Here is a 26,652-nt window from a genome sequence, read left to right on the forward strand (position 1 = left end):
TATAATATAAAAATTTCAAGTAGGTATTTACAATGATTTGTTATTGAGTTACAAGTGTTATAACTATATAAAAATATCGATTTTTTTGATTAACAATTTAATAATGTAGGTATATTAAAAATTTTAGTCGTTAATTTTCAAACTGTAATTAAAAATGTTCAATGAATATTGGGATTTATGCATGTATTGTGTGTACATTTAAAAGAAATTCAATCTCAAACTATCGTAATGCGTAGTATCGTTCACAGATAAAAATTTTGAAAAACATATTTGTATTTGTCATAAATAAGTAGGTTATTTAATATGATTGGCAAACGATTGTTATAAAAATAAACAAAAAATTAATAGTCGATTAATGCGTTATTGACATGTGTGATGTGTGTACCTATACACGTTGTGAGAGCACTTTATTTTTTCTTTTAGACTCAGTAATAGATATAATATTGATATAGTGGTTAGTGGTAATTTACTATGATAGATTTCGTAAATTGCCTACACCGAACTCCTTAAAAACGGTCAATATTGATTCCCTTTAATTATGAAAGATTTCTGCCTTGAAGACAAAAACCTTCTTTTTGATGGGAAAATGTATCGGATTCTGGTTTTTTACCAAACAAAATAACTAATATTTTCTTAAGAAAATTAGATAATATGAACAACATAATACCAATACAATAGACTTGTGAAACCACAATCAAAACATTTTAATATATATATATGTATTATCCAGTAATCCGAACGTTACTTTAACAGTCGAGTGAGTTATTGTTATGGGTAAGTTAAATTTGAATTAAATGATATTTATATCAATAAGAAAAATGAATCTGAGCAGAGTCAGTCTCATATAGTTTATTTCATATATTTTTTTTGTATACAAATCGATTTAAGTAATTTATTATATTATTACTAGGGCTAGGATTTGTATGCAATAAAAAATTGTAAAATATGCAAAATTATGTAATTTAATTTTTAAAATATACATACAAAAATCAATACAAAAAAATATATTTATTTATTGAAATACTTATCAATAATTAGCTGATTATCATATTATATACGTATAACTGAGATTAAAAATTAAAAATTATTTATTTACTTTTCGCGTGCATTAATTATTAATTTAGTAATACAATTTACAATTTTCATTTGATAATAGAAATATGTGTTTTATATGCTACTACCACACATTTTTTTAAATTTTCGATTATAAATGATCGGCAAAAGTACCTACATAGCATATTGCAGCGTTTCCCAAATCATGAGTCGCGACCCATTATTAGGTCACGAAATGTTTTTGATGGGTCGCGACTTGCAGTTACAATTATGGTTATTTTCATATTATACTAATTTTTTGTATTTTTTTATAATTTATTTTATTTATTTATTATGTTATTATTATTCAGTATATTGTATTTTAAATTTTATAATATGTATAAAATATATATAATTTTATTTATTTTTTTTTAGCGGGGGGTCGCGTAACCAATAAAGATTATATTTATGGGTCGCCAAAGCAAAACAATTGGGAAACACTGGTATATTGTACTATAGGGTTCTATTAATAAAAATAAAATTTATGTTTGACCAAAAAAACCAAGTTATATACTTTGATCAGTTTAATTATTATCGGCTTAAATACAATGAATACGATCATGCTAAATATGCAAAAATATGCATTAAGCTCAATAAATGAAAAATATGCAAAATTAAAATAGTACCATATTCATCACAATAATATAAATCGTGGACATTAGTCACTTAATTTGGACGTAGCAAAATAAAACATTCTGTTGTATGCACATCTTAGCTCTGATTATTACTATTTAATCTATCGAGTGCTAAGCAGCTTGCAACAGTGGTATTGCAAATACATTAGACTAAAATAAAAAAATAAAATATATACATATATACTATATAGAGTAGCCCAATTTATTGAAAAATTGAACAATACATAAATGTCTTTATTAAACATAAAATAAATAAAAATACGAGATTACAATGTTGGACGGAATGTACATAATACAAAATATAGTAAACTAATAAAATTTGTTTTGTTCCACAAACAGTACTTTTTAACAATATATAAAGGTACATTACTACATATATTATAGGTAGGCATGCCTTATGGTTGCAGTTATTACCTACCTATATCATAATACTTATAATGGTATGATATGTCATAAAACTATAATCTATACTATTAGTACATATTAAAAATCAGTAAAACAAATATCTAATGCAAATATATAAATATATCTAATATTTATATTGTATTGATACACGTGGAAATTGCACAATATTTATTTTATACTATTTAAATTGATATAATGCATGCAAGTTTATAAGTAAAATATTATACTTCCTCGTGAAAAAAAAATATAGATAGTATCATTATATTTATAACATTCAATACGAAATAATAATAGTGCAAAGCTGGATGAAATGGCAAATTTTCAATGTACATTGTACATGTATGTGTTTGTTAGGATTGAACAATTTATTAAATAACCAAATAAAATTGATAAATTTTATACACACTATTATAACAACACAATATACAAATATAATTAGTAATTATACTTTTAAATGAACACAATATTCAGTTCTAATATTTTCTTTTTTAAAAAAAAAAAAAATAATAATAATAAAATAATAAATCATTTTAATTATTTGTAACTTACAAGAGAAATAAATAAGTTTATTGTTAGTATAATTAATTCTTAAGTTATAATTTAGTTTATAAAAAATTAAAGTCATATTTTTTTTCTAGTAAATAAATCATCAGATGTTTATTTTTAATTAATATTGTTATCTATTATCGAATTTCTATAAAGACAATAAAAAGTAGAAATAAGTTCCATATTTAAACTGTAAGAAATTATTAACTAAATTCAAAACTATTAAACTGATAAAGTTAATACGTCATTTTTTTTCATCTAACCTAATCATTACTCACTTTAAACTTCCTAGCCTATAAGCTTATACAATTATTTGAAAAGCGCACTACTCTCTACCTCCAAATTAGAAAGTACATGAAAAACCTGAAGGAAGCTTCATGTTTTGGTAGTTTTATTTTACAGTGAAACGTAATATTTTATATATTACTGAATAGTGATTAGTTACCAATTTAATTATTATAACAACAACCAAACGAAAGTAGATTGTACATTTAATTAAATAAAAATATATGATGAATTTCACTAATTGCATGTGTATGTTATTAATTTATTATAAATATTGCTAATGTTGCTAAAAAAAAATAAGGACGGAAACATATTCACAATAATATTAAATTAATGTTATAATTATTTGCAGGAACTTAACAATAACCAAGTAAGCAAATTAATTGGTAAATCCAATGTTATACATAGTCAATAATAAAAATGTAATTAACATAGATTCTATGATAATCTATAAGTTATATATTTTATTTAAACTTATAATTGTATAGTGTTTTGTGATAAAGGTATGAAAAAGGCTATACATTTAAGATGTATTCTATCAACTAGTTCAAAAGTAACAGAGATTAAACCTTTTTTTTTTTATCTTAATATACCCAGTTTACAGGTACCCATTGATGTTCGTTAGATATAATTTCCAAGGCTTCAACGACTTTACGGAATGTCATATCAAAATCTTCATTAACTATAACTAGGTCTATGTACTTTTCGTACATACGTTGTAAACAAGCACTTTCTTCCAATGATTTCTTTACGTCATCTTCCTAAAACATTTAAATGGATTTTTAAAAAAAATGTTATTTGATAAATATTTTCATAACCTAATTGCTTATTATTTTTTTTCAATGAATTTGTTTTAAAATTTTAAATATTTGATTATTTCAACACATGTTTCAAGAAAGTACTTTGATGAATCATTGAGACAGTTTCATACCCTAGGTAAAATATTAGGAATATGATATTGACATTTTAGCTAATAATGAACAAAATGATTTTGAATATTCAATGTATAATTTTGTAAAGTACTGTTAGTAAATATTTTATTATATCAATATTTTTCTATGATTTAAACCATATACTATCAAAACTAACGGGCTTAGGTAAATACATCATCAATAAATCAACTAATTAACCCATAAAACATATTTAATTATTTTACAATGTTAAGATTGAAATTAAATTAAAAATGTTTTAGTACTTCTAAGTATAAGGAAATATAGTATTACATAAATGTATAAAAGTTTGTGTATATTAATATTTAAACAATAAACACTACCATAAACTAGATAGCTTAAGTTGTAAGAATAATTGTATTGTTATACTTGTATACATGGCGAAAAAAATCCAAATATAGAAAAGGACAAAATTTAATTTTAAAATGTATAAATTATATTATTTTTTTTTTTTATGTATTTAACAAACTGTACTTTTATAATTTACAATTAATTGTATTAAATGTTTGATTTTAGATTACAAGATTACAAGGTGGTATTATACTGATACTAAATTTAATTCAGTTCATTTCAAACTAAACTATGAAATAGTTTTTTTTATATATATATATATATAATGCTACATCTTACCATAAATACAAAATGATAAAACATTAAAAACAACTTTATTGAAAAAAGATCTGACCAGCCTAGCTTAAAATTATAAAATTATAATTCAATTTAATTTAATTCTGATTGTTTATTAATTTAAACAATAATTACCTCATAAATTGATGCAAGCGATTCTAATGTACGGGCTCTTCTAGAACTATATCTAATGGAACTTTGGCGATCAAACTAAATAAATAAAATTAAAATAATACATAGGTTCTACATACAATATTAATATATTATTAAAACTTTCTACTTACTGTCAATGTACGACTAGAATAACCCATATTTCTCGAATAATCATACAGGCTCTTCATTACCTCAACACCAGGTGCTGCTATGAAAATTACATATGGCATAAATTCTGAAGAATTGTGAAGCATCTTTAAAGCCTAAAACATATTGTTTCAATATGAATTAAGCATAAATATAATTATAAATTACTTAAATTTGAGTAATTTTAAGTTACATTAAGTAAATTAAAAATTTATATTATGCATACCACTGGACTGCAGTCTAAAACACACATTTTTCCTTGATTGATGACATCACGAATAGAATCCAAGTTTGTGCCATATAAATTGCCACCATTTTCACCATATTCCAAAAATTTATGCTCTCTTATATCATGTTCCATCTGATCACGATCAATAAACCAATAATTTTGACCATTTTCTTCTAATTCTCTTTGTGGTCGTGTTGTATCTACAAATATACAAATATACTCATAGAACTAATTTGAAACCATTTCAATAACTTTTATAGTTAAATGACATCAAATCACAAAGGATAAATTTTTTTAAAAGCTGTATTTACATGGTATAACTCCTGCAAATCTTTGAGGGTCACTGTTTATCAGACGACCTTTAAGTGTTCGTCTTCCCACACCAGTTGTACCGATTATTGCCAGGGTACGTCTCTTAAAAGGAGGCATTTTTGTAACTTCTTCATACAATATCAATTCTGCTTTATCAAATTCGCCATTCCATTTTGATTGATACATTTTCTTACACTTTTTTTTAGAAATCTAAAGTAATTTTTTCAATTTTATTATAAGATTTAACATTTCAACATAATTTATAATGAATCTATTAAGAAAATTCTAAAACCATAATATGCATATCTATTAAAACATAAATTACAGTTTGAAATTTTAATGATTTTTGTTTTGTTTTAAATAAGTCATAAATATGTATAGACCAAATAAATATTATCTGTCTTATATTTATACAGACAACTATAAAATAATTTATTGTTATAGACTATGCATTTATGTTTTATATTTTATCTATAATATGAAAATTAAAATATACCCTAGTTCCACAAATACTAGTTTTATGAACATAGTCTGCTTCTGGAGCTACAAAAGCTTTTCTTCTCTCCTCCAATTCTTGTGATGGTATTAATCCAGGAAGTTCATTATCGCCTACTTTTTTTGCTTGCCACCAATTAGGATCTTTTTGATCCAGAACCTATATGTATGCATAACAAATGTAACAACCATTTAGATTTCTAACAATAATTATTACATAATACATATTAATTACTCCTGTAAAATATCATTATATAAATACTAATTTATTGCAATACAAATAAACAACCTTTATCAATATACATATTTAAAACTAACCTGAAGAATGTCTCCATGTTTAAATGTTAAACCAATTTCTTTGCAAGGAATTAAAGTGTCTTCCATTGGGTCATAATCAAACAATGCTCGCATATAACACTAAACGATCATATAAAATTGAAATTACAATTAGTAGTTATTACTAACAAATATAAATCATTATTAAACTTACTTGTTGTGTTTGAATTGTATTTTTATGGTAAAATCCAGGAGCAATTCGAAACTGCAATGTATCTTTGCTACGGCTAACTTCATTTAATAAATCTTCAGGACTTTCAACTCTTTCGCCATTTACTTCTAATATGACATCTCCTTTTTTCAATAATCCTTGTTTATCAATTGTACCTCCAGCTAAAATTCTTGCTACTATGAGATTTCCATTTTCATCTTGTTCAACAGTTAAACCCTACATAAAAAAATTTGAATTTATGTATTGTATAAATATTAATTTTGATAACATTTTTCAATATTTTTTATTACTATAGTATAAGTAGAAGTTACATACTAACTCGCTTCTTCTACTTTATCTTACTCATTTATTTATAAATACATATTGTAAAACCAAAACTGTGGACTTTAGAAATATATACCTATTAGTACCTTATGAGTTATGGCTTATTGATCTATTATACAATTTTAATATAACTTTAATAAGAATTTCATACCAATATTTTGATGTCAATGTGGGACATAATAAAGAATAGATTAATAAATAATAAACAATAATAATTTTAAATTTAACTTTAACTTTAAATAAATCAACTTAAACATTGATTACAATTTTGTCACTTTGAATGTTGAATTTGTTAACCTATCTGGTATACATTCTATTTCTATAAGGGACACATTGATAAAACAATTACAAGTAGATAATATATATGTGGCTTAATACTCACCAATGGTTCGTCTGGTTTTTTTCGCAATCCAATTACTTTGTACGTTTGGGTAGACATTTTAGTTCCGTTTTGTTGTTGAGGTGGTGAAGGAGGAGTAGGAGGTAAATCAGAGGTATCTAATGTTTTCTTCAGTCTCTTTATCGCTATTTTGTCATGTACTTCTAAAAGGGACTAAATATAACATTAAATTATTAAAAAAATTAAATTAAATTTATTTATAGTCAAAACTGACCTTAAAATGTAATTTGGTAATTATTGACAGTAAATCTTTGGCCACTGGGTGTTTTGACGAAGTACAGTGATGGCACAATTCGATCAAAGTTTGCTTAGAGTTGTTGGCTATCGGTGCACACGTTTCGTATTCCTCCAAAGAGTTATGAACCTGTACAACAAAACGAGTAATGACATTAATTTTCCACATGGTTTTCAAGAATAATAATTTGGTATTATATTTTATATTTTAACAATGATAAAATAATTTGAAGAAAAAATAATAATATTTTTTATAGTCGTATTATAGTAGGTAGATACTAGATGGTATATTTAGTATAGGTATATTATATAGTATTTTCTTCGAAGTAAATTATCAATTACACAATATGACGTTAGTGTTTCCATGGTAATATTATTGTATTTATATGTCCACAAAACATGTAAAGGAAGTTTTCGATGATAGGTAGGTATATGAAAGTAATGCAATGAAATTAAATAGCATGTCAACTCAAAACTGTGAACAAATTATAGGTACGTATAATACTGTACAGTCGTACAGGCATACCGTACATATTGCATGCATGACTCTACATAAGTCATAATTCATAACATATTTGAACAAAGACATATAATTATAATTATTAATTAATGACCAAAGATGAGAAGGCCCGTTGTAGTATAAATGTATAATATAAATGATTTTCAAATTATCATTAGGTAACTGCGATTATTATATACGTAAATTAATACCAGAATATAATATACTTATAAACGGTATAGAAGTACTGTATCTAACTAATAATTATAAATAATAATAATAGTTTAAAATACAATTTATCATATTGTATCAATATAAAAATATATTATATTATAGTAAGGTATAGCCTTAGCTATTATAATATACAATATTTTTATAGGCTAAGATTCCAATTACATTGGCTTGTAATTTCATGTAATTTGTTCCGAACACAATATTACATAATTAGCTTTAAAATATTTACAAAGGATCGAATGAATGAATTCGTAATTGTTAGTGATGTACCTAGTATAGTTTTACATATGAACTTAAAGGACAATTGGCTATTGATATAAATGGGTGTTGACGAGAGAGTCGCATAGTAAAATTAATGTATACCTATTAATTAGAGTTATGTACTTCTGCGTAAGTAACAGTAGATCGCGATCTCAACGTTAATATATTATTTCATAGACGACACACCCATATACATAATGAACCAAATAATGCGATGAGTTAATTTCGATCCGAGAAACAAGTGGGGAGAAAATGGAACACAAGTACACAACTGCGTGACAATTTCGCAAAACCTTGTAGAACATCGTGTTTGAATAAAAATATTAAACTGTCATTAATATGAGTGAACGACGCGCGTCGCACATGTATTTATTATATTAGAATAAAAAAAAATAGAATGAATTCGTTTTAAAAAGGATAATAAGGACACGACGATACTCACAACACTCTACAATTTTATAATATTCTGTTCTTGTACATTGATATAATAACTTTTAAATGTACGAGCCTTTGTAATATGGTTGTCTCGGGACCGTAGTTAGTTATAACTTATAGATTATAAATATAGCGATTATACTGATTGATTAATTGGTAGTTATTTTTTCGATATTATATAATTTGTAGTTAATGTATTCTTGATGTAGTTTTTACTTTCAAAACAAAAACAAATTTATATTACATTTTATTTTAAATTATAAGTGAAAAATTAAAATACCACTATAATCAACAATCTATTATAGAAATAAAAAATCTTTTTTTTTCCCCGAAAATTTGTGATTTTTGTTTGTTAATTTTATTTTATATTATCTACCCCGCATTTTCTCATATTATTTTATGCTAAGAACGCTTTTATGCTTACTCACACGTGTTGACTCCTATCATACCTACCTAAGTAGGTATATTAGATAGACAATTTTACTAAAATAAATCTATTTTACTTTGTTATTTTACAAAAATGAATTCTCGGATTTAAAAGTAAGAATATTGTCTAGGTCATTTATAAATTTTAAAATGTTTATAAATTGCTTAAAAAATGTGTTGTATAAATAATATACTTGATTTTAAATTTGATAAAAACTTCGATCAATTCATTTTAATATCAAAATATCAAATATAATAGTCAAATTAATACTTTTATACATTATTTTATACATGTTAATAACATGTTTTATGATAAATTATGAGTAAGTAAGTCAGTACATGTAGATACGACGTCCTTTTAAAGTTGTCTCAAACGACATAATTCTGACAAACGATGAGTTTAGGAGTAAACAAAAAAAAAACTACCGCTGCCTGCTGGACATGGCGATGTCTTGTCCTACCACATCTTGTCGAAAAGTAAGTAGGTACCCAGTTTGAAAGAGAGGCACTAGTGCACTACATCGAGTTTGCGCGTAGTGACGTCGACGATTTTAAATGTAAACAAAACCAGAAATTGTCTATAAGTTCATAACATCGATATATAAGGAGTTGATGACGGATAAGTGTACACCAAACACCGATTAAAGATATATTGGTATTTTATATAAACTTATTAGTTATTAAGTATATATTATGCTACCTACGAAATATGTCAATGTCATCAATATTTTTTAATTAATAAGTTTATCACATTAATATCAACTCAATGTTTAATAATTTAGAACGATTTATTGAAGAAATTAATAGAGCGTATCTCTGATTGCTCGAGACCTCGGTAAATTCGGAATATTTTCTAATTCTATTACTCATACTTATGTAGGTACTTAATTCATATACTTAAGACTTGACAGTTCATGAATATATCTATAGAAATGATAATACTATTAGGCATATAGTATGTACTATATATAATTCATGTGCACGGTGCATACTAATGTTGTAGGCGTTAGCCAATAGACTCTAGGTCACGTATGTGGTTACGTAGAGATTTCAACGACGTTCTAGGCGATATACCAAATGTTATCAAATTTATAATGCATCAATTGAATACAAGACACGGTAAAAAGAAATGTATAGATAGCAAGTTGTTGACGATTTGTTGTGGGTCGTATGGATAATAAACAACTGACAATAATAATGTACTCGGCAGAATCCTTAACATTTTGGGCGCCACTGTTATTGTTTTTGAAGCTCGATAATGTAATATAATATTATCTGTTTTCGAACGGCTATAAGAAAATTATAAAAAAATCTTGTTTACCTAATTGTACTGGGTTGTACAGGTAAATCATGCGAGCGTAGCGGGGTGGAGTCACGTAAATAAGAGGGGAGAGGAACCTAAAAAATGAATAGGTATGCTAGCTGTGGCTTGCTTAAGGTATAAAATAAATTAAAATCTTGTCATCGGTTACTATAAAATGGTAAACTTGAACGGAAGGGACGAAACAGAATCAACGAATATATAATAATATAATATACAAATCATTACCCGTTTACGGATTCTCTCCAAATTCCACCAGCAGCGAATGAAAAATACTTGTCGAAGGCGTATATTACACACCTGAGTCGTACACGTACGCGACACACACTGCCCAAACACAACGGTCGTCGACGACGACTCGCAACACTACACGTTCCGTTGACGGGCGTGCACTGACTCGCGCACGCGCACTAGGAAGGAAAATCGACAGCGTATAATATTATTATAATATTATACTGCCCGCGCGTACTTCTCTTCACCGATGACCGACGTCGTAATTTATGTGACTATAGTGACTAATGAGTAATGACAATATCGCGAAAATTATAACGTAAATATATGATACAATATTATAAATAATTAACAATTATCATTATTTTTTAAGACCGTCCTCGGGTCAATGCGTAAATGATGTTTAAATAATTGACGATCGATGGTGTATTAGTAATTATTACTAATTACTGTCCGACAAAATTACAGTCAAGCGATACGCGGTTATCAATTTTTTTTTATTGCTCAATAGTGTAGAAAACTACACAAAATATTGGTGCGCTGTAATTTGTAGTTCGCGGGAACGCGTACGGACGACCGTGCGAACCATTGATACACTGACTGCCGTCTGCATTTCAAAATACCGCTCATGAGTTACGTCGATCTACGACAGAGAAAACAATAAAATGAAAACGAGCGAAGAGACGGGCCGAGTTTAGTGGCGGGAGTAGTGGTAGACGACGGTGGGACAAGTTGTGGTGGCGGCGGTACGTGCCTCCTACCTAAATGCTATTTATTTTTTAATCTTAAACACGACCTATAATACGTACATAATATTATATACGAATGCCGAGACGACCGCGCGCATACAGGTGGTTTTCGTTTCTTAACGGATTCCAGTTAAAAACATGAAGAATGATTCTCAACTACGGGTTCGCCGCCCGCCCGCCCTATCCACACCTGTTGTATGTCATAGTATGTAATAATAATAGGTATGTGTACAGGTAGTTGTAATAATAATAACGTGATTAAAATATTATTCAGGGTCTCCAAACCGAGATTCTTTTACTTCGGTCGTTCACGTTTCAAACCCAAACAGCACACAAGTCTCAACTGAAGCCTACGGGTACGCGTCGTCAAATTTTCTTTTTGTCTTTTGATCTTTTCATTCTTAGTATGATCTTCATTTTTTACGCATTGTGTACGTGCTCACTGCTCCGACAACAATAGACACTAGTATACCATAATATTACAATAATTCCATATCGACAACCATGTATATACAGCAAACTACACGTGTACTATAAACATTAAACTCGTGTAGCTTCATAATAGATACATATATTACATAATATTATAGGTACTACTCAAACTGTATCCATATTCCATATAAATTTACACGTGAACTGAGGGTTATAATGAAATATTTTTTTGAACTTATCAATTCTTGAGTTAAACTTATATCTATGTATTATACGACTTGTATGCTGTAATTCTAATACTACATAATACTTCTAAAACGCTTTTCGATGTTTACACTTGATCACTGAATAACTACCGTTAACTCTTGTTAACAGCAGTAACTTAGTAAATACTAAACAACTGCTTATACATAAATAGATGTACGAATAAAGTTTAATATAATCGTACGTGTTTAGTTAAAAAATAGGATATTTTGCGAATGTATTTCGTTCAAAACTTTAAACATTATGTTATCATAGCCATTATTTTCCATGTTATAAACGTGATCTACTACATTTCTACGGCTTGTAGGTAAATTTAATTTAGAGTAAATATGTAGGTAAACACCAAAATTATCCATACTATAAACACAGATTAAAATGATAGTAAAAATGTCTGTTTACGTATAATTTTATTTTATTAGGGTTAAATTGATTGAATGTCCTATGTTTGATATATAATGTTTTTTCAGTAATGCTGTATGATAATATTGTTATATACGATCAGCTGTAAATATTGAATAATAGTAGTCTATAAAAATTATATTAATAAAATAGTGTGCAAATAGTGGTATAGGATTATATTATATTATATTATATAGTAGGTACATATAGTATAGTCTTACAAGGGTGTATTTACCATTTTGCAAGCACTTGTAGAATTGCGAGTTAGATAATAATGTACTATTTTTATTTATACTAATAGATAATAGATATTTATCCAATAAATAACACATTGTTCTGTTCGAATTTCCGTTTTGATAATTGGGTTCCTAATTGCTTGTTTTTCTATCAATAGCCAAAGGAAATAATTATCAAAATGCTAAGAAATCGCTAAAAACAAAATATTTTAATTATTAATAGTAATACTTACATTGAATTAATGTTACAAATAAAAATTATTTGACAAAAATTAAATTGATAGATTGATAGATAAATTGTAATTTTTATTAATATACAAATTAATTAAATATTATAATTATATACTAAGATTGAATACGAATACCAAAATTTATAATTATAAATATATGAATTAAGAATTAATTAGGATTTTATTAAAAAATTATTAAAATGCTAAACCTATTCAATAATTTATATTATTATTAAATATATTTTTAATTCACTTAAATAGTTGGCATCAAGCAAATTATTACATATCAAAGTCAAACTTTGATACAAAGATATCGTGATACATTTTCGGATAAATAAAAATTATGTCGATAATTATAAATTTATAAATATATCGTTGTAAATATTACTTTAGTAGATAACCGGAAAAAAATTGAAAGTAAACACTATACACAACTGTATAGGTAAGTATCTACTTTTTATACATTAGTATTATGTTTTTCTCCTGCGGTTAACCACAGACATAATAATTCAATTATTATAAAATAAATTTAAAACAATTTTTTAGTCAATATACGGATACACACAAAATGTACATTTTTATAGATAATAGGTATAATCATAGATTCATAGAAAGCAAAATTCTCGAATTTAACCCGCGCAGACAAGTGTCTACTATGCCTATAAGTAAATATTAAATACTAAATACGTCCCAACAAAAATATAATAAACATTACACCTTTAATAATAACCTACGTGTAGGTGCCTAAAAACAATATTTCAACTAGCACAATAATTTTGTTTAACCTTTGTTCAAAATAGGCTTTAATATATCATGGTAATTATGAACTTTCGATATCATTTTAAAGCTTGAAAAATCACTTTTTAGAATATTTCATATTATTAAGACTCAATAATTGAGTAGATAAGTCAATAATTTTACTGTCTCAAGACAAAATATTTTCATAATATATAACTCAGTGTTCTTTCATTTCTGATTGAATTAATTTAAACATTGAGTTTTTAAATGTATAAAAATTAATAAGTATGTATATTCATAATAAATGTACTTCTATTTTATTTATAAAAATCTGATTTAAATACTCGGTATATCTTACATACATTCAAATACCAATAATTTAAGTACATAAAATATTAAAAATATTTCATAAAAAACTGATTTTATACATCAAATATATTCAAATGTATTTATTTATTTTACAAAATTAAATTATCTGTGGATAGAAAAGTAAGTAAAATTATTGATAAATAAAATAGCATTTTAATTCTCAGCTAAAAAATGTATGATTATCAAGTGAGAAAGTGGAACAAACAAAACTCTAACCAATCATATCAATTATTATTAAATCAATCATAAACAAACATTTGTATGTTTAAAAAAAAAATTGTTCTAATATTGTAAAACTTAAATACAGTATTATACGAGAAATTTAATCAACCTGGTTATTATGCAATAATAATTAAAACATGGTGGTTATAGTTACTAACGCATTGCGATTTTTTCCAATTAATTTCGTCCAGAAAGATTTTAGGTGAAGTATTATGTCCAAAAGTATTATTGATCGTGTTATTAACAAAACAAATATTAGTCTATTAAGTACTTTTAAAATGTCCAAGCTTATTTTTTGTCTACATATTAATAGGTATGAATAAAATATTTTTATTCAAATATATTAGGTATTTAATGAACCTAGCGTGCTGTTTGCAATGCCTGGTAATAATAACTATATTTATGAATATAACATTTATTGAACCTAGAATTTGAAATAAAAACAAAAAAATAAGCTTTATAAATATAAAACTTTAAAATGTTGTAATTTAGAAATATAATTACATCATTACATAATTTTGTATGAAATATAATATACTTCTAAAGTTATACCTACTATTAAGTATTAGGGGTAATAGTATAATACTATAACATCTTTTTATTAAAGTAATGAAATTATATTTTTTAAAGTATGGAGCCTACACAACGTAAAAACAAAAATTACGATTCATAATAAATTCGTATTTATATATATACCTACTACGCAGGACGTGTTTTGCTTTACTTATATAAATTCATAAAAGCGAAATCTACAATGTATCATGTATGCAAATAAATAACTATGTCTATGCATCTTTTTAATAATTCTTTATACCGTAAAAAGTATTTATAAAATACGGATATTGTGACTATTTAAAATTTACAATCAATGATATTATTTACTACCTACATTAGCACATACAACAGTTTTAAAAGTGTATTGAAGAGGAGATGATCATAAAACTTACAAAAAAATATCTATTATACAACTTGAATATTATTGTTATTTTTTTTTTTTTTGATTATAAAAAAAATCCATACATATGTTTTAAAAATGGTTTTATAATATGTTACTTATTCCATAATGGATAATTGCTTGTAAATAGGTAGTATTTTAATCCTCATAAGTATTATTTTTTTTAAACTATATATTATAATAGAATTGTATATTTATTATTAAATTAATTTCTTTACAAGTAATACTGACTAATTAGTAATTTTCCGTAAAATCACTCAGCTGTAAAGTAGATGTTAATAGTGTATCTCGTTACAAAGCACAATATAATTATTGTGTTAAATTTGAACTTGATGATAAATAATTGCATACAAGACAAACTGCTCATTTTGATAGGAGATGACTTATTTTTTTAAAGATATTTTATTATTAATTCATATTGTTATTTTCTATAGGTACCTATAATATGGTAGATTGAACTATTTTTTTTTATCAAAAACAAACCACAAATATTAGATACTTATATTATCATAATATTATAAAATGGTAATTTGGTATGTGATATAGATAATCTAAATATTTTAAAACGTGCATAGTGTATATAGCAATTAATAATTAAGGACTAGATGTAATGAGAAATTTTAAGTCCCAACGAATTATGATTTTTTAGATTTTACAAAATATCTAAATTCATTATTTGTCGTTTTAATTTCAAACACTTAATTAAATAGTGTAGGTACTTAGTTTCGGTATTTTTAAATTGGCCAGTATGAATAATTTATCAGGATCATTAAATTCAGATGTAAAGGTTTTTATATTCATAAACAAACATTTTATAAAATATAAATTTAAAAATAGTGTTCAATTGAATAACGCTCTGGCGCTCTGCTGTATAGTAGGTCACTATAATGGATATATTAAATTTGATTTAATGATAGATATCATTTTATACGAAAACGATTTGAACGGAGATGATTTGTCAGCCTATAATATAATTTCCAATGGTTAGTGAAAAAGGTGGTATATATTTTAATGACTTAAATACCATAAAATGTAAGTTCTTTTACAAATTATTGTTAGTCAAATTTATGGAAAATTTTGTATTAATTTTAACTACAAAATAATTTGCAAATATTCATGATTTTGAAGAATTTTTGTCAATATTTGAATTTCAAACGTTAAAAAAAAAATTGTGCCTATGTATTCTTATAATTTTCATAATTTTTGAATAATTATAAGACCAACTTATGAGGAACTTTGTATTAAATTTTCAAGTATTTTGACTCAGCAAAAAAAGTTTTATAGATATTTATGAAAAAAAACTAAAAAAACCGAATATTTCAAATGCCTATAAATATAATTAAAATAAGCGAAATATTTTTAAAATTAAATCATGTAAAGAAAATGACAATCTGAATAACTGGTGAAATTTTCAAGTATGTACGACTTATACTTAACAAATAAAAAATAATAATGAAAATAAAAAATAAGTAAATAATAACAAATATTAAAAATATTTGAGGATAAATCGTTATCGTTACGCGATAAAATTTAAAATTTAAATGCTCATAACATTTTTCCTATTATGAGGCTTCCAGTTTTCTCTATAGCATTTTAAAGGAAAACTTAGTGTTGAACTTTTACCTTAGATATAAATACAATAATATGAATTTTCAACTACAAAATGACATACAATTTTACGCAAATTTTCGCGATTTTGATATACATTGTAAAAATTTAAACTTAGATCGCTTATAAATAACGATTTTTGATTTTTGATTTTTTTTTTTACTACTGTAAGAACGATTTATAAGAAATTTTCTATTAAATTTTAAAGTATTTTCAAAATGTTTTTATCGACAATTCAAAAAAGGTCTTAAAAAAATCGAAAAGTTCAGTTGTCTATAAGACTATAAATAGTAGAAAAAAATCCAAAATATTTTGAAAATTTAACTGTATATAGATAACACTAATGTAAACATTTAGTAATGAAAAAAAAAATGTTTACAGTGATTCGTTTTTGAGTTACAACCAAAAAAAATAATCGGTTTTATCGAAAACTGGTTTTGCGTAATAATTCCCGTTTGTCCGTCATTTTTTTTTTTTGTTTTCCGGATTTTTTTTGAAAATTACTGGAAAATTTTTACTTTTAATCTCTATATAATGCACTAAGGCTATTAAATTTGCCATCAGAAACCACTCCCAATGTTTGAAATAAAAAAAACATTATTTCAACAAGTTATGCTGTACATACACAAAAGCAAAAAAAAAACTTAACTTAACACACGTAATTTTAAAATCAATACCTTCATCACTTCGTTTAGAATCTAAAACAAATTTTATATCAATAATAAATAAAATTAAAAAATTCAAAATTTAAAATACTTATAAATAGATCAATACCTATTAGTCTGGATATTTTGAAAATTTCATTGTATATAGAAAATTAAAATTAAATTAATAGTTGAATGTTTTTAGACTTTAGTTCAAACACATTACTTAATTTAGGTAAAATTACAAAGTAACTAAAATCATTATGTATACTTGAATAATAAATGGTTATTAGTAAGACTATAGGATTTGTATACAACACTGTTTTTTTGCAACTTCTGATTATTGCTTTTATCAGTAATGTCCACGAATCACTTCATGATGATGTAAATGGTAGTATTGTTTTTTGCATATTTTATCACATTTTATCACATTTTGAGTAAAATGAATATTATTGCACATTTCGAATTTAGAAACGCGAAAAACGCATATTTTATGGTTTATTTTGTTACTAGACCTTTTTATGTAATATGTAATATAATGTCGAACAGAGTTTTAGCAAATATAAAAATATATTAAGGTCTAACAGAAGATCGTTCAGTTTTGAATATTTAAAAGATCATGTAATTGTTTCGTCTGGGTAATATATTTAAATAGCGTTAATACTTAAATAGTTAAAAAGATATTGTCACCGCACTGTTTGTTTTTTCTCTCGGACACATGCGCATCATGGAGTATGGATAAAACGCATTTATACAGAATTATTTTTTTTATGTTTTTGAGTAATCTTAGAGTAAAATCACCCTTTATAAAAACGATGGAGAATAATATTTTTGAGGGTATGACACATCGATTTGTTTAAATATTGTCTCAAAACAGTTAAAATAATTTAAACATCATTTAAATTTACAACAATTTTTTTTTTTTTTTAAGTCAAATACAAAATTTGATAACAATAAAGTATAAAACCAATATGTCACAGCATCAGAAATATTACCCTCTATAATTTTTGTAATAGGTAATTTTCTTCTAAGATTACTCAAAAATCATAAAAAACCAATTTTAGGAGAAAGCGTTTTATATATGTTGTGCGTTTAGATCTGAGAGAGAAACAAATATTGTGCTGATATTCTCTTAAGAAACTGTCTTAAAATTAAAATGTTGATACATTTTTAAGTACTAAATTGCTTACATATTTTCGTGATTTTTGAGGAATTTTGCAAAATTTAGTACGAAGAATTTTTTACTTTTAACACCTCAAAATTCCAACAGGATTTGATTTGTTATCTAAAACGACTAAAATCATTATTGAAGTTGAAAATCAAATGTTTTTTTTTGCTATAAAAAGGGTAATCACTTCTTCATACTCAAATAATAATTTTAAAATATGGTAAATACATTATAAAACTAACACTTAATGCACTGTGTACACTAAACATTTTACAGTTAACAAACAATATATTGTTGCATGAGCTAACTGCCTATGATGTTTATCTAAAAAAACTTTCACCACCACTCAGAATTTTAAAATATACACTTATGTATGTGCAAGTATGTCACATATATTATAAATAAAACCAAATGAAAATATGAACTTTCATATGTCTTTTTAGCATTTTTCTATAATTCAAATTTGAGTCGAGAGTCATTTTAATTTATATTATTATTAACAAATAACTATATATTATTAAATATAATAAATTACCATAAACCATATAATATAATATAATATAATATGTATTTGTAAATATTGATAAATATAAGAATATACGTCCACATTACAGCTAAATACACAACTTATCACTAAGTTATTAATCACCTATTAGAGTATTTAATAACAGTTAACATAACAATATAAAATTTGCAAATAACAATAAATTCACTAATTGACGTAAATAAACATTTAAGCCAAATCATAGAAAATATGGTAACCAAAACAACCAACTATAAATATTTCGTAGAAGGTATGAAACAAGTTCTAGAAGTCACACATTCTATAGTGTAGCCTTCTCAAATATACGTTTTCCATGTTATATTATTTATGCATATGGTTTCTTTGTATATTATATTTCAATTGCTAGTTACGAAAGTAGATACTTTATGTACATAAAGGCAATATATGTGACTTGCGTTTACAAAATTACGGGGACAGGTCGATTATTAATACCACAAAAACTGTTATAATAGATTTAACTATTTTATAGAAAAAATCCCGACAACAAAATAAATAGAAAATCATAATTATGTTTGAAAAATATTAATGTTCAAATAAATGTTTTTTTAATTACTTATTTATATGAAAATATTAATGACATTAACAAAACCCAAAATTGTATGGATAGGTCAAAATGAACTACATAATATACAAACATTCAAATCTATGCACAACAGGTTATAATATAATACTTGTCTTAAATGGCTCTCGACTCTCGATATTGACATTTTATTCTTAAGTTGTATTTTGAATTATATTAGGTTCACATAATATGTTATATTATATTGTATGATGAATTATAAGTTATAACTTATTTTTAAAAATAAAATCAGAAAATAAAAATAAGTACCTATATGTACTACAATCATCCGTAAAAACATCATATCCCTAATTCACTGTATTTCCATGCAGCGGAGTAAATATTAATTTAGATTCTAAGCAGTCACACACACACACACACACACACACATATAAATACATATTTTGAAAGTACAATATAGATTGTTTTTAAGATATTTTCAATTTACTCTATTTGTATTTTGAACCTATTCGGCTATTCACATTGTTTTACTATAAGGTGGTATTAACTAAAAAGTTAATAACAATAATACTATATACATAGTATAATTTGTAGTAAATAGGATATTTTGTTAGGTAGTAATCGGAGTATACAGCACAATATTATATATGAACATGATTAATGTTTATAGTATACTTAAAAGCAATTAAAAACAAGTACATCGTAAATTTAATGGTATTTTTTAGATGAGTTTTTGCTTGGATGGTGGGATATTGGAAATCGAGCAGTCTTTTTCTTAGAGATCTTAAGACCTACCCTACATACAGCTATATTTGTCCAACTAAAAAATGATAAAAACCCTTAGAGTTTTTAGCCAGCTAATAAATTCCATTGTTATAATTTATGGTCAAATTTTATTGCAAAAAATTAACATATAGATTATGTATTTACTGTCTAAGCGTATTATTTTGATTAGCAAGATATTGCGTTATTATTTTTTTTGCGTTCAAGACATATTTTGTAACACATATTAATAATTGCTAAGATAATATGTGAAATCTTACAAGCGCATGTGTAATTTGATAAAAAACAAGCCGGTGATATAATCACGTACGTTTTAATTTATAAGTGTACCTATTTTATACATTTATTACAATTGAAAATACGTCCAAAATATTTACAAAAACTAATTTTAGAAATTTAATTTGGGGCTTGGGAACAAGTACGTTGGGTATAATGTAAATAAGAGGATTTATTATGAACATTATGTACCTATGTATAAATAGTATATTAAATGGTTTATTTAATGTATAAAGTACGTCAAATTTTTTATTAGTTTTTAAAACGATTATGAATTATGATAATATAATAATATTGTCACATTATTTTTACACCATTAATACGTATAATCTGAATATAGTAATTAATAACAAACAAAATTAAATTCTATAATAAAATATGAGTAAAAACTAATAAGTTTTAACAACTACATGTTAATACCTATTGGCTATTAATAATGTAGTCAACTATCAATATTTATAATCTATGAGAAAAAAATATTTAGGACATTCACGAATAATAAAAATATTATTTTTTAAATTACATATGTACCAACCTACTAATGTTTCGTAATAGGTACATGCAATCTAGATTGGTCATAAATATTATTATTCATAAGATTTTAATCATTATACCTAGTTATACAATGTGACATAAGTATACAACGTTAATAAGAATTAACTGTATATAACTATATATAGAATCGACTTTTAGTCACGCTTTTATAATATCAATAAATAAAGCAAATGACCTTTAAAGTTTCTCAACTCAGGTTTACCTATTTGCATGCTGTACGTTTTGCAAACAAAATAAAAGGAAAATAAAATCGAACTACTAACAAATTATGTTGTTTTTAAGTATAAAAAAAAAACAAAGAAGTTGCTTTACTTTATAGTAGATTTTGTGAGTAACTTGTTATTATGAAGATAAGTGCAATATATATATATATTATATATTGAAAGAAAATTGCACTAATTGTGTATATTTTATATTTTGAATTCCTATAAGAAAAATGTATGTTAACCTTGTATTACATTATCAAGATGATAAGATTTTAAATAAAGAATGAACATTTTTTATAATTTAAAATGCCTTTAAATTACTTGAAATAAATCTAAATATTTTTAAAATTGCATTGTGTTGTAAAGAATGTATAGTGAAATGTTTTTTTTTTTTTATAAAGTAACAAAAATTGCTTTAAGATAAATTATTATACTTTAGGTTTAAGTATCTAATGTAGTCAATATTTGAATTTTCATTTTTCATTTTCTCGTAAAAAATACACGTGACTTTAAGGTAAATACATGAAATTAAAAAAAAAAAGTTTTATCAACATAAATTAAAAATCTTCAATTTCAAATACAATGTAGGAATAATCAACTAAAAATAGCCAATATGCATGGGAAATTATACAATGTTTTACTTATATAACCTAACCTAGTAACCTAACTTAACTGGGGAAGACTATTGGTCTTCAAGAAGGGAGTGGATGTACTTTATGATGAGATGATGGGATCAGTACATTTTCCCGACAATATCAAATTATATTATAAATGTGTCAACATTTTTTCAAAATTTCGATAAATTTTATATTATATTATGTTATTTACAAATTAATCTTACATTCAAAATTATATAACAAATAATAACACATTTCTCTGGCATATCAAATTGTATTGTAAATATAGGTGTGTCAAAAATTAATAATAATAAAAACATTACACTACCTATTTACAATTTAATTTTATGAGTGATTCCTCTTAGCAATGATAAATTTGATCGATTTCCTCTGTCATTTATAATTGCATTAATATGTTTTTCTCGTTCAGAGTACATATTCTCTGCGAGTTGTGTATATAGTATGTGCCCTTCCACGAATTATATCTTTAGCTCTCTATTCCATTTGAATTTGCAATTTGAAATTATGTAAAATATATTATCGGGAAATTGAAGTGTCGGGTATTCGAGTGTCGGCCAAACACATTAGACCCCAAATTTTGAGTTACACTACTATGACAGACACAACAACAATGACGAATTTTTTTTTATTGTTATTTATTATTGTGTCTGTAACAGTGGCATAACTCAAAATTTCAATTTTTTAATATTTTTACATGTCTTATTATACTTGTACAATATAATAATACTGTTTAATATTATTGTTTTAAAAGTTTTCTTTAATATAATAAATAAATATTAGATAGTGCAGTACTATACGTATCTTTTACCTATAATGATTGTACTCTTGTTATTTCTATCACCATTCATTAATTAACACCCTTCATCCAATTATTATAATATCATATTTTTTTCTTCATAAAATCCATAAATTAAACTTACCTTAATTAATGACTCTACGGTAGGATTATCCATCAAAGTTTTCAAAAATATTATATCAGTCTCTTTAGCCTTTACATGATAATTGATTTCGTCCATATTATCACGAACATGTTGAAATGCAGCTATATCAAACAAAATAAAAAAATTGTAAAATTAATGAATCAATAAGTTATTATAAATGATAGTATGCTTGTACTGCTTGTATGCATGTTATATCATAACGGTGAATTGTTAAATAATAGTATGAGTATATTATGTCTTTTTTACGTAAATGATAATAATTGTCAATAATAATAATCTTATCATAAAGTCAAATAACAATTTTATTGTTTCAGTCGATATGAATATTTTCTCTAAGCTATCAATTTAACTTAACCAATAAGGTATGCAGATTAAGTACAAATACCTATATAGTTTGTAAAATGTGGGGTAGTGAAACGGCTGATTTCAAAAATAGCTATCTTGACAAAATTATTTAAGTCTTATTATCTTAAATTTTAAGATATGTTCACTAAGTATTATTAGTTAAAAAAATAAATAAAACTCTAATTAGTAAACACTAAACACGTTATTATGGTAAACAATATGGTTTTGCGATAAATAATCATTTTATAAAATTCTTTTCAGTTTTCGTGTACCTATCCTCTTTTATAAATCCCACAAAGGTGCTTTCAAACGGTTAAATATGTTAAAACATGTTCGAAAAAATAAAATATTGTACATAGAACAATTTTAATTCTAGTAGACTGTAATATCTACTGTATAATTTATACATACTTGTAATTTTATAATCTTATATTAACAATAAATTATAAACAATTCCAAAAAGCTGAGAGCCTGGAACCATAAACTAAGATAAATAAATATACAAATATTAATTCATGGTTAAGATATATTATCTTAAATTAAACACTACTCTCAAATACTATTTTTATTGTTTTTAATGCAATAATGTGTATGAATGATGTTGTTTTTATAAATAGTTAAGTAATACCTAACTAATAGCCAGTGGCCTAGCCAGGATTTTTCTTCGGGGGAGGCTAACAACTTTTTCACATCGTTGGTTTACCTAGGTTCTTCCATAAATGTAACATGCTGATGCCGAAGCATTATTAATAAATAATAAACAAAAAAAAAAAAAACTATGAAAATTTAATATCAGTAAAATACAATTTAAGACTTTTGTAGCGTTTTTCATAGACCATTAAAATAATATTTCAATTTTCTTAAAATTTTGGGGAGGGCTGCAGCCCTCTCAGCTCTTCCCCTGGTTACGCCACAGCTAATAGCTACTATGTATACAGTTTCATTACTACCTCTTCAGTTATTTGTCGTTTAATGCAATTTTAAAAATATAGAATTTTCCTACAACGTTACTCAAAGAAGTTTCGTTTCTTGATTATTATGTACATTGTACATCGTTCATTGTTAATCGTTCCCTTATTTTTAGATAAATTTATCAAATCTACGAAAAAAAATAAACGGAAATGAAAATAGAAAAAAATATTAAAAAATATTAAATGGTTAATAAAAATTCAAAAATACTTAATCTATAATCACTAATTATAAAATTACAAAACACACTACTACAAATAGTGCCTGAAACTTTACATAATAAATTTACTTTATAGTGATATATAATTCATATAACACCCGAGTTAAACGCACACAGAAACACTTAAGTTAGACTCATATCTATAAGTAATTGTTGTCATTTGAAAATAATGTTTGTACAGGAATAATAAGACGTAATAACAGTAATCATACGACGTTACGAAACATTATTTGTACTAAGGATAGATTCTACTATATCTGTATTCATAGTATATATAGTTAATAGTTATATATGTATAACGTATACGTAAATTAAATGATCTGTAAATAGACAATTAAGCGGCAGTTAACTTAAGTAGTCCACAAAAATATGACAATTTATCGCACCACAAATGAATACCTATATAAATTCGGTGATTCCTAAACTATGTAATAATTATAATATAGTATGAACTGCGATTTATTCATCAAGACGTCAGTAATGATTTGAATACCTATTGTAGCAAGAAAACAATTATTGCTTTTTATTAGAGCGTGTTTTAGGCTTTAGCCTTTAGGATTAGACGTTTAAAACAGACACATACAGGACATATAGGACTAAAAGAAATATCAGGTATGGCAATATAGCATATTATCTCAGGTCATATTCTCGTATTTATGTATTATAATTGTATTACTCGTGTTTTATTGATAGTAATTAAGAAATAATTTATAAACCATATAAAACAGTTAAATATATGTTAAAAACTTAAATTTAGAAATAGAAATGTTCGAATAAAATTAGCAACGAATTTGCAAATTGACATACATTAGTCAGATTATAAAATCTAAAAAAGGTTAATTTAATTTTGTACCTTAAAAAAACGATGTTCGATACGACTATAATATTATAGTTTTATAATATTATAGTCGTCCGCCTTAGTAATACGTCAAGATTATAATACAATTCAAACACCCACGTTTAATAGATTCTGTACGTTATACGATACATTTTTGACTTACTCTGAAGAAATAATATACATTTTTATATATTTCAGTATGGTTTGGATGATATCTCAAAAGTTCAGAAAAAATTTTAATTTACTCGAATAGGTGAAAATAAAAATATGTATAATATGTGTATAGATTATTTTCAAAAGTACACATTGATCTATTATCTGCCTAGGTAATCACCAAATTGACTGATGAAAATGTACCTATATCTACCTAGAAAACCATTTGAAATGATGACATTTCTAAAGCATTATTATTTTCTAAATGTCGTTTACGGGGATAGCTTCTTTAAGGATCATAGATCCCAAAAGCTCTCCTTTACGAGACGGCGGATGCGAATGTCTGTGCAGATATTTTCCGTTAATGTTTAAAAATAGTACCGTTATCGTGGATCTTGTGCGACGAAACGTGATCGACGCTGGCCATGCTCGCCAACAGTTCGCGTCGGTCCGACTTGTTCCTGACGAAGAACACCATAATAATATTGTCTCGCACACGACGTCACCAATATTTTTTTGTTTTTTAAATATCGAACCGCGGGCCGAGGCCGAAACGTCGGTCCAAGTCGCGAACAGCACTCCTCGAAGATATGTGGACGACACTCGAGGCGGCGACGGAGTGTACGTACGATATGCGCGCCACGGCGAACGTGCACCGACTATCTTCTGGTTTCTACCTACGGTCGGACTTGCGCCCGAACTCGGCGGCGGCGGCGGCGGCGTTGAACATGGTAACCGAACCGAACCGCGACCGTGCGCGTATCGGGGTGCGTGCGTGTGCACACTACGTAGCCGAGTCGTCGTCACCGGTTGTGCGTGTGTGTGCTTTGCGCTCCGGTGGTGTGACCGTGTTTGTGTGCGTGCGTGTGTGTGTGTGTGT

The 26,652-nt window shown here is 25.6% G+C and overlaps 1 protein-coding gene across 2 annotated transcripts; it reads right to left on the minus strand.

Annotated features, from left to right (window-relative positions):
- Nucleotides 1-1,908: 1,908 nt before the first annotated feature.
- On the minus strand, nt 1,909-26,442 carry LOC114120607 (protein PALS2). 2 transcript variants are annotated; one of them, XM_027982565.2, is made up of 12 exons: nt 26,154-26,442; nt 23,227-23,348; nt 7,323-7,472; nt 7,091-7,261; nt 6,367-6,600; nt 6,195-6,293; nt 5,878-6,036; nt 5,381-5,591; nt 5,067-5,269; nt 4,825-4,956; nt 4,676-4,750; nt 1,909-3,724 (listed from the first exon to the last, which is right to left on the minus strand). In XM_027982565.2, exons 1-12 carry the CDS (start codon nt 26,248-26,250, stop codon nt 3,548-3,550), a joined length of 1,830 nt encoding a protein of 609 aa, XP_027838366.1. In that variant the 5' UTR covers nt 26,251-26,442; the 3' UTR covers nt 1,909-3,547. The 2 variants fall into 2 exon arrangements, with proteins under 2 accessions (XP_027838366.1, XP_027838368.1); XM_027982567.2 differs by lacking the exons at nt 23,227-23,348; nt 26,154-26,442 and adding an exon at nt 10,747-11,366.
- Between the last annotated feature and the right edge of the window lie 210 nt (nt 26,443-26,652).

The sequence above is a fragment of the Aphis gossypii genome, chromosome X (assembly GCF_020184175.1).
Source record: "Aphis gossypii isolate Hap1 chromosome X, ASM2018417v2, whole genome shotgun sequence".
Taxonomy (NCBI): Eukaryota; Metazoa; Arthropoda; class Insecta; order Hemiptera; family Aphididae; genus Aphis; species Aphis gossypii.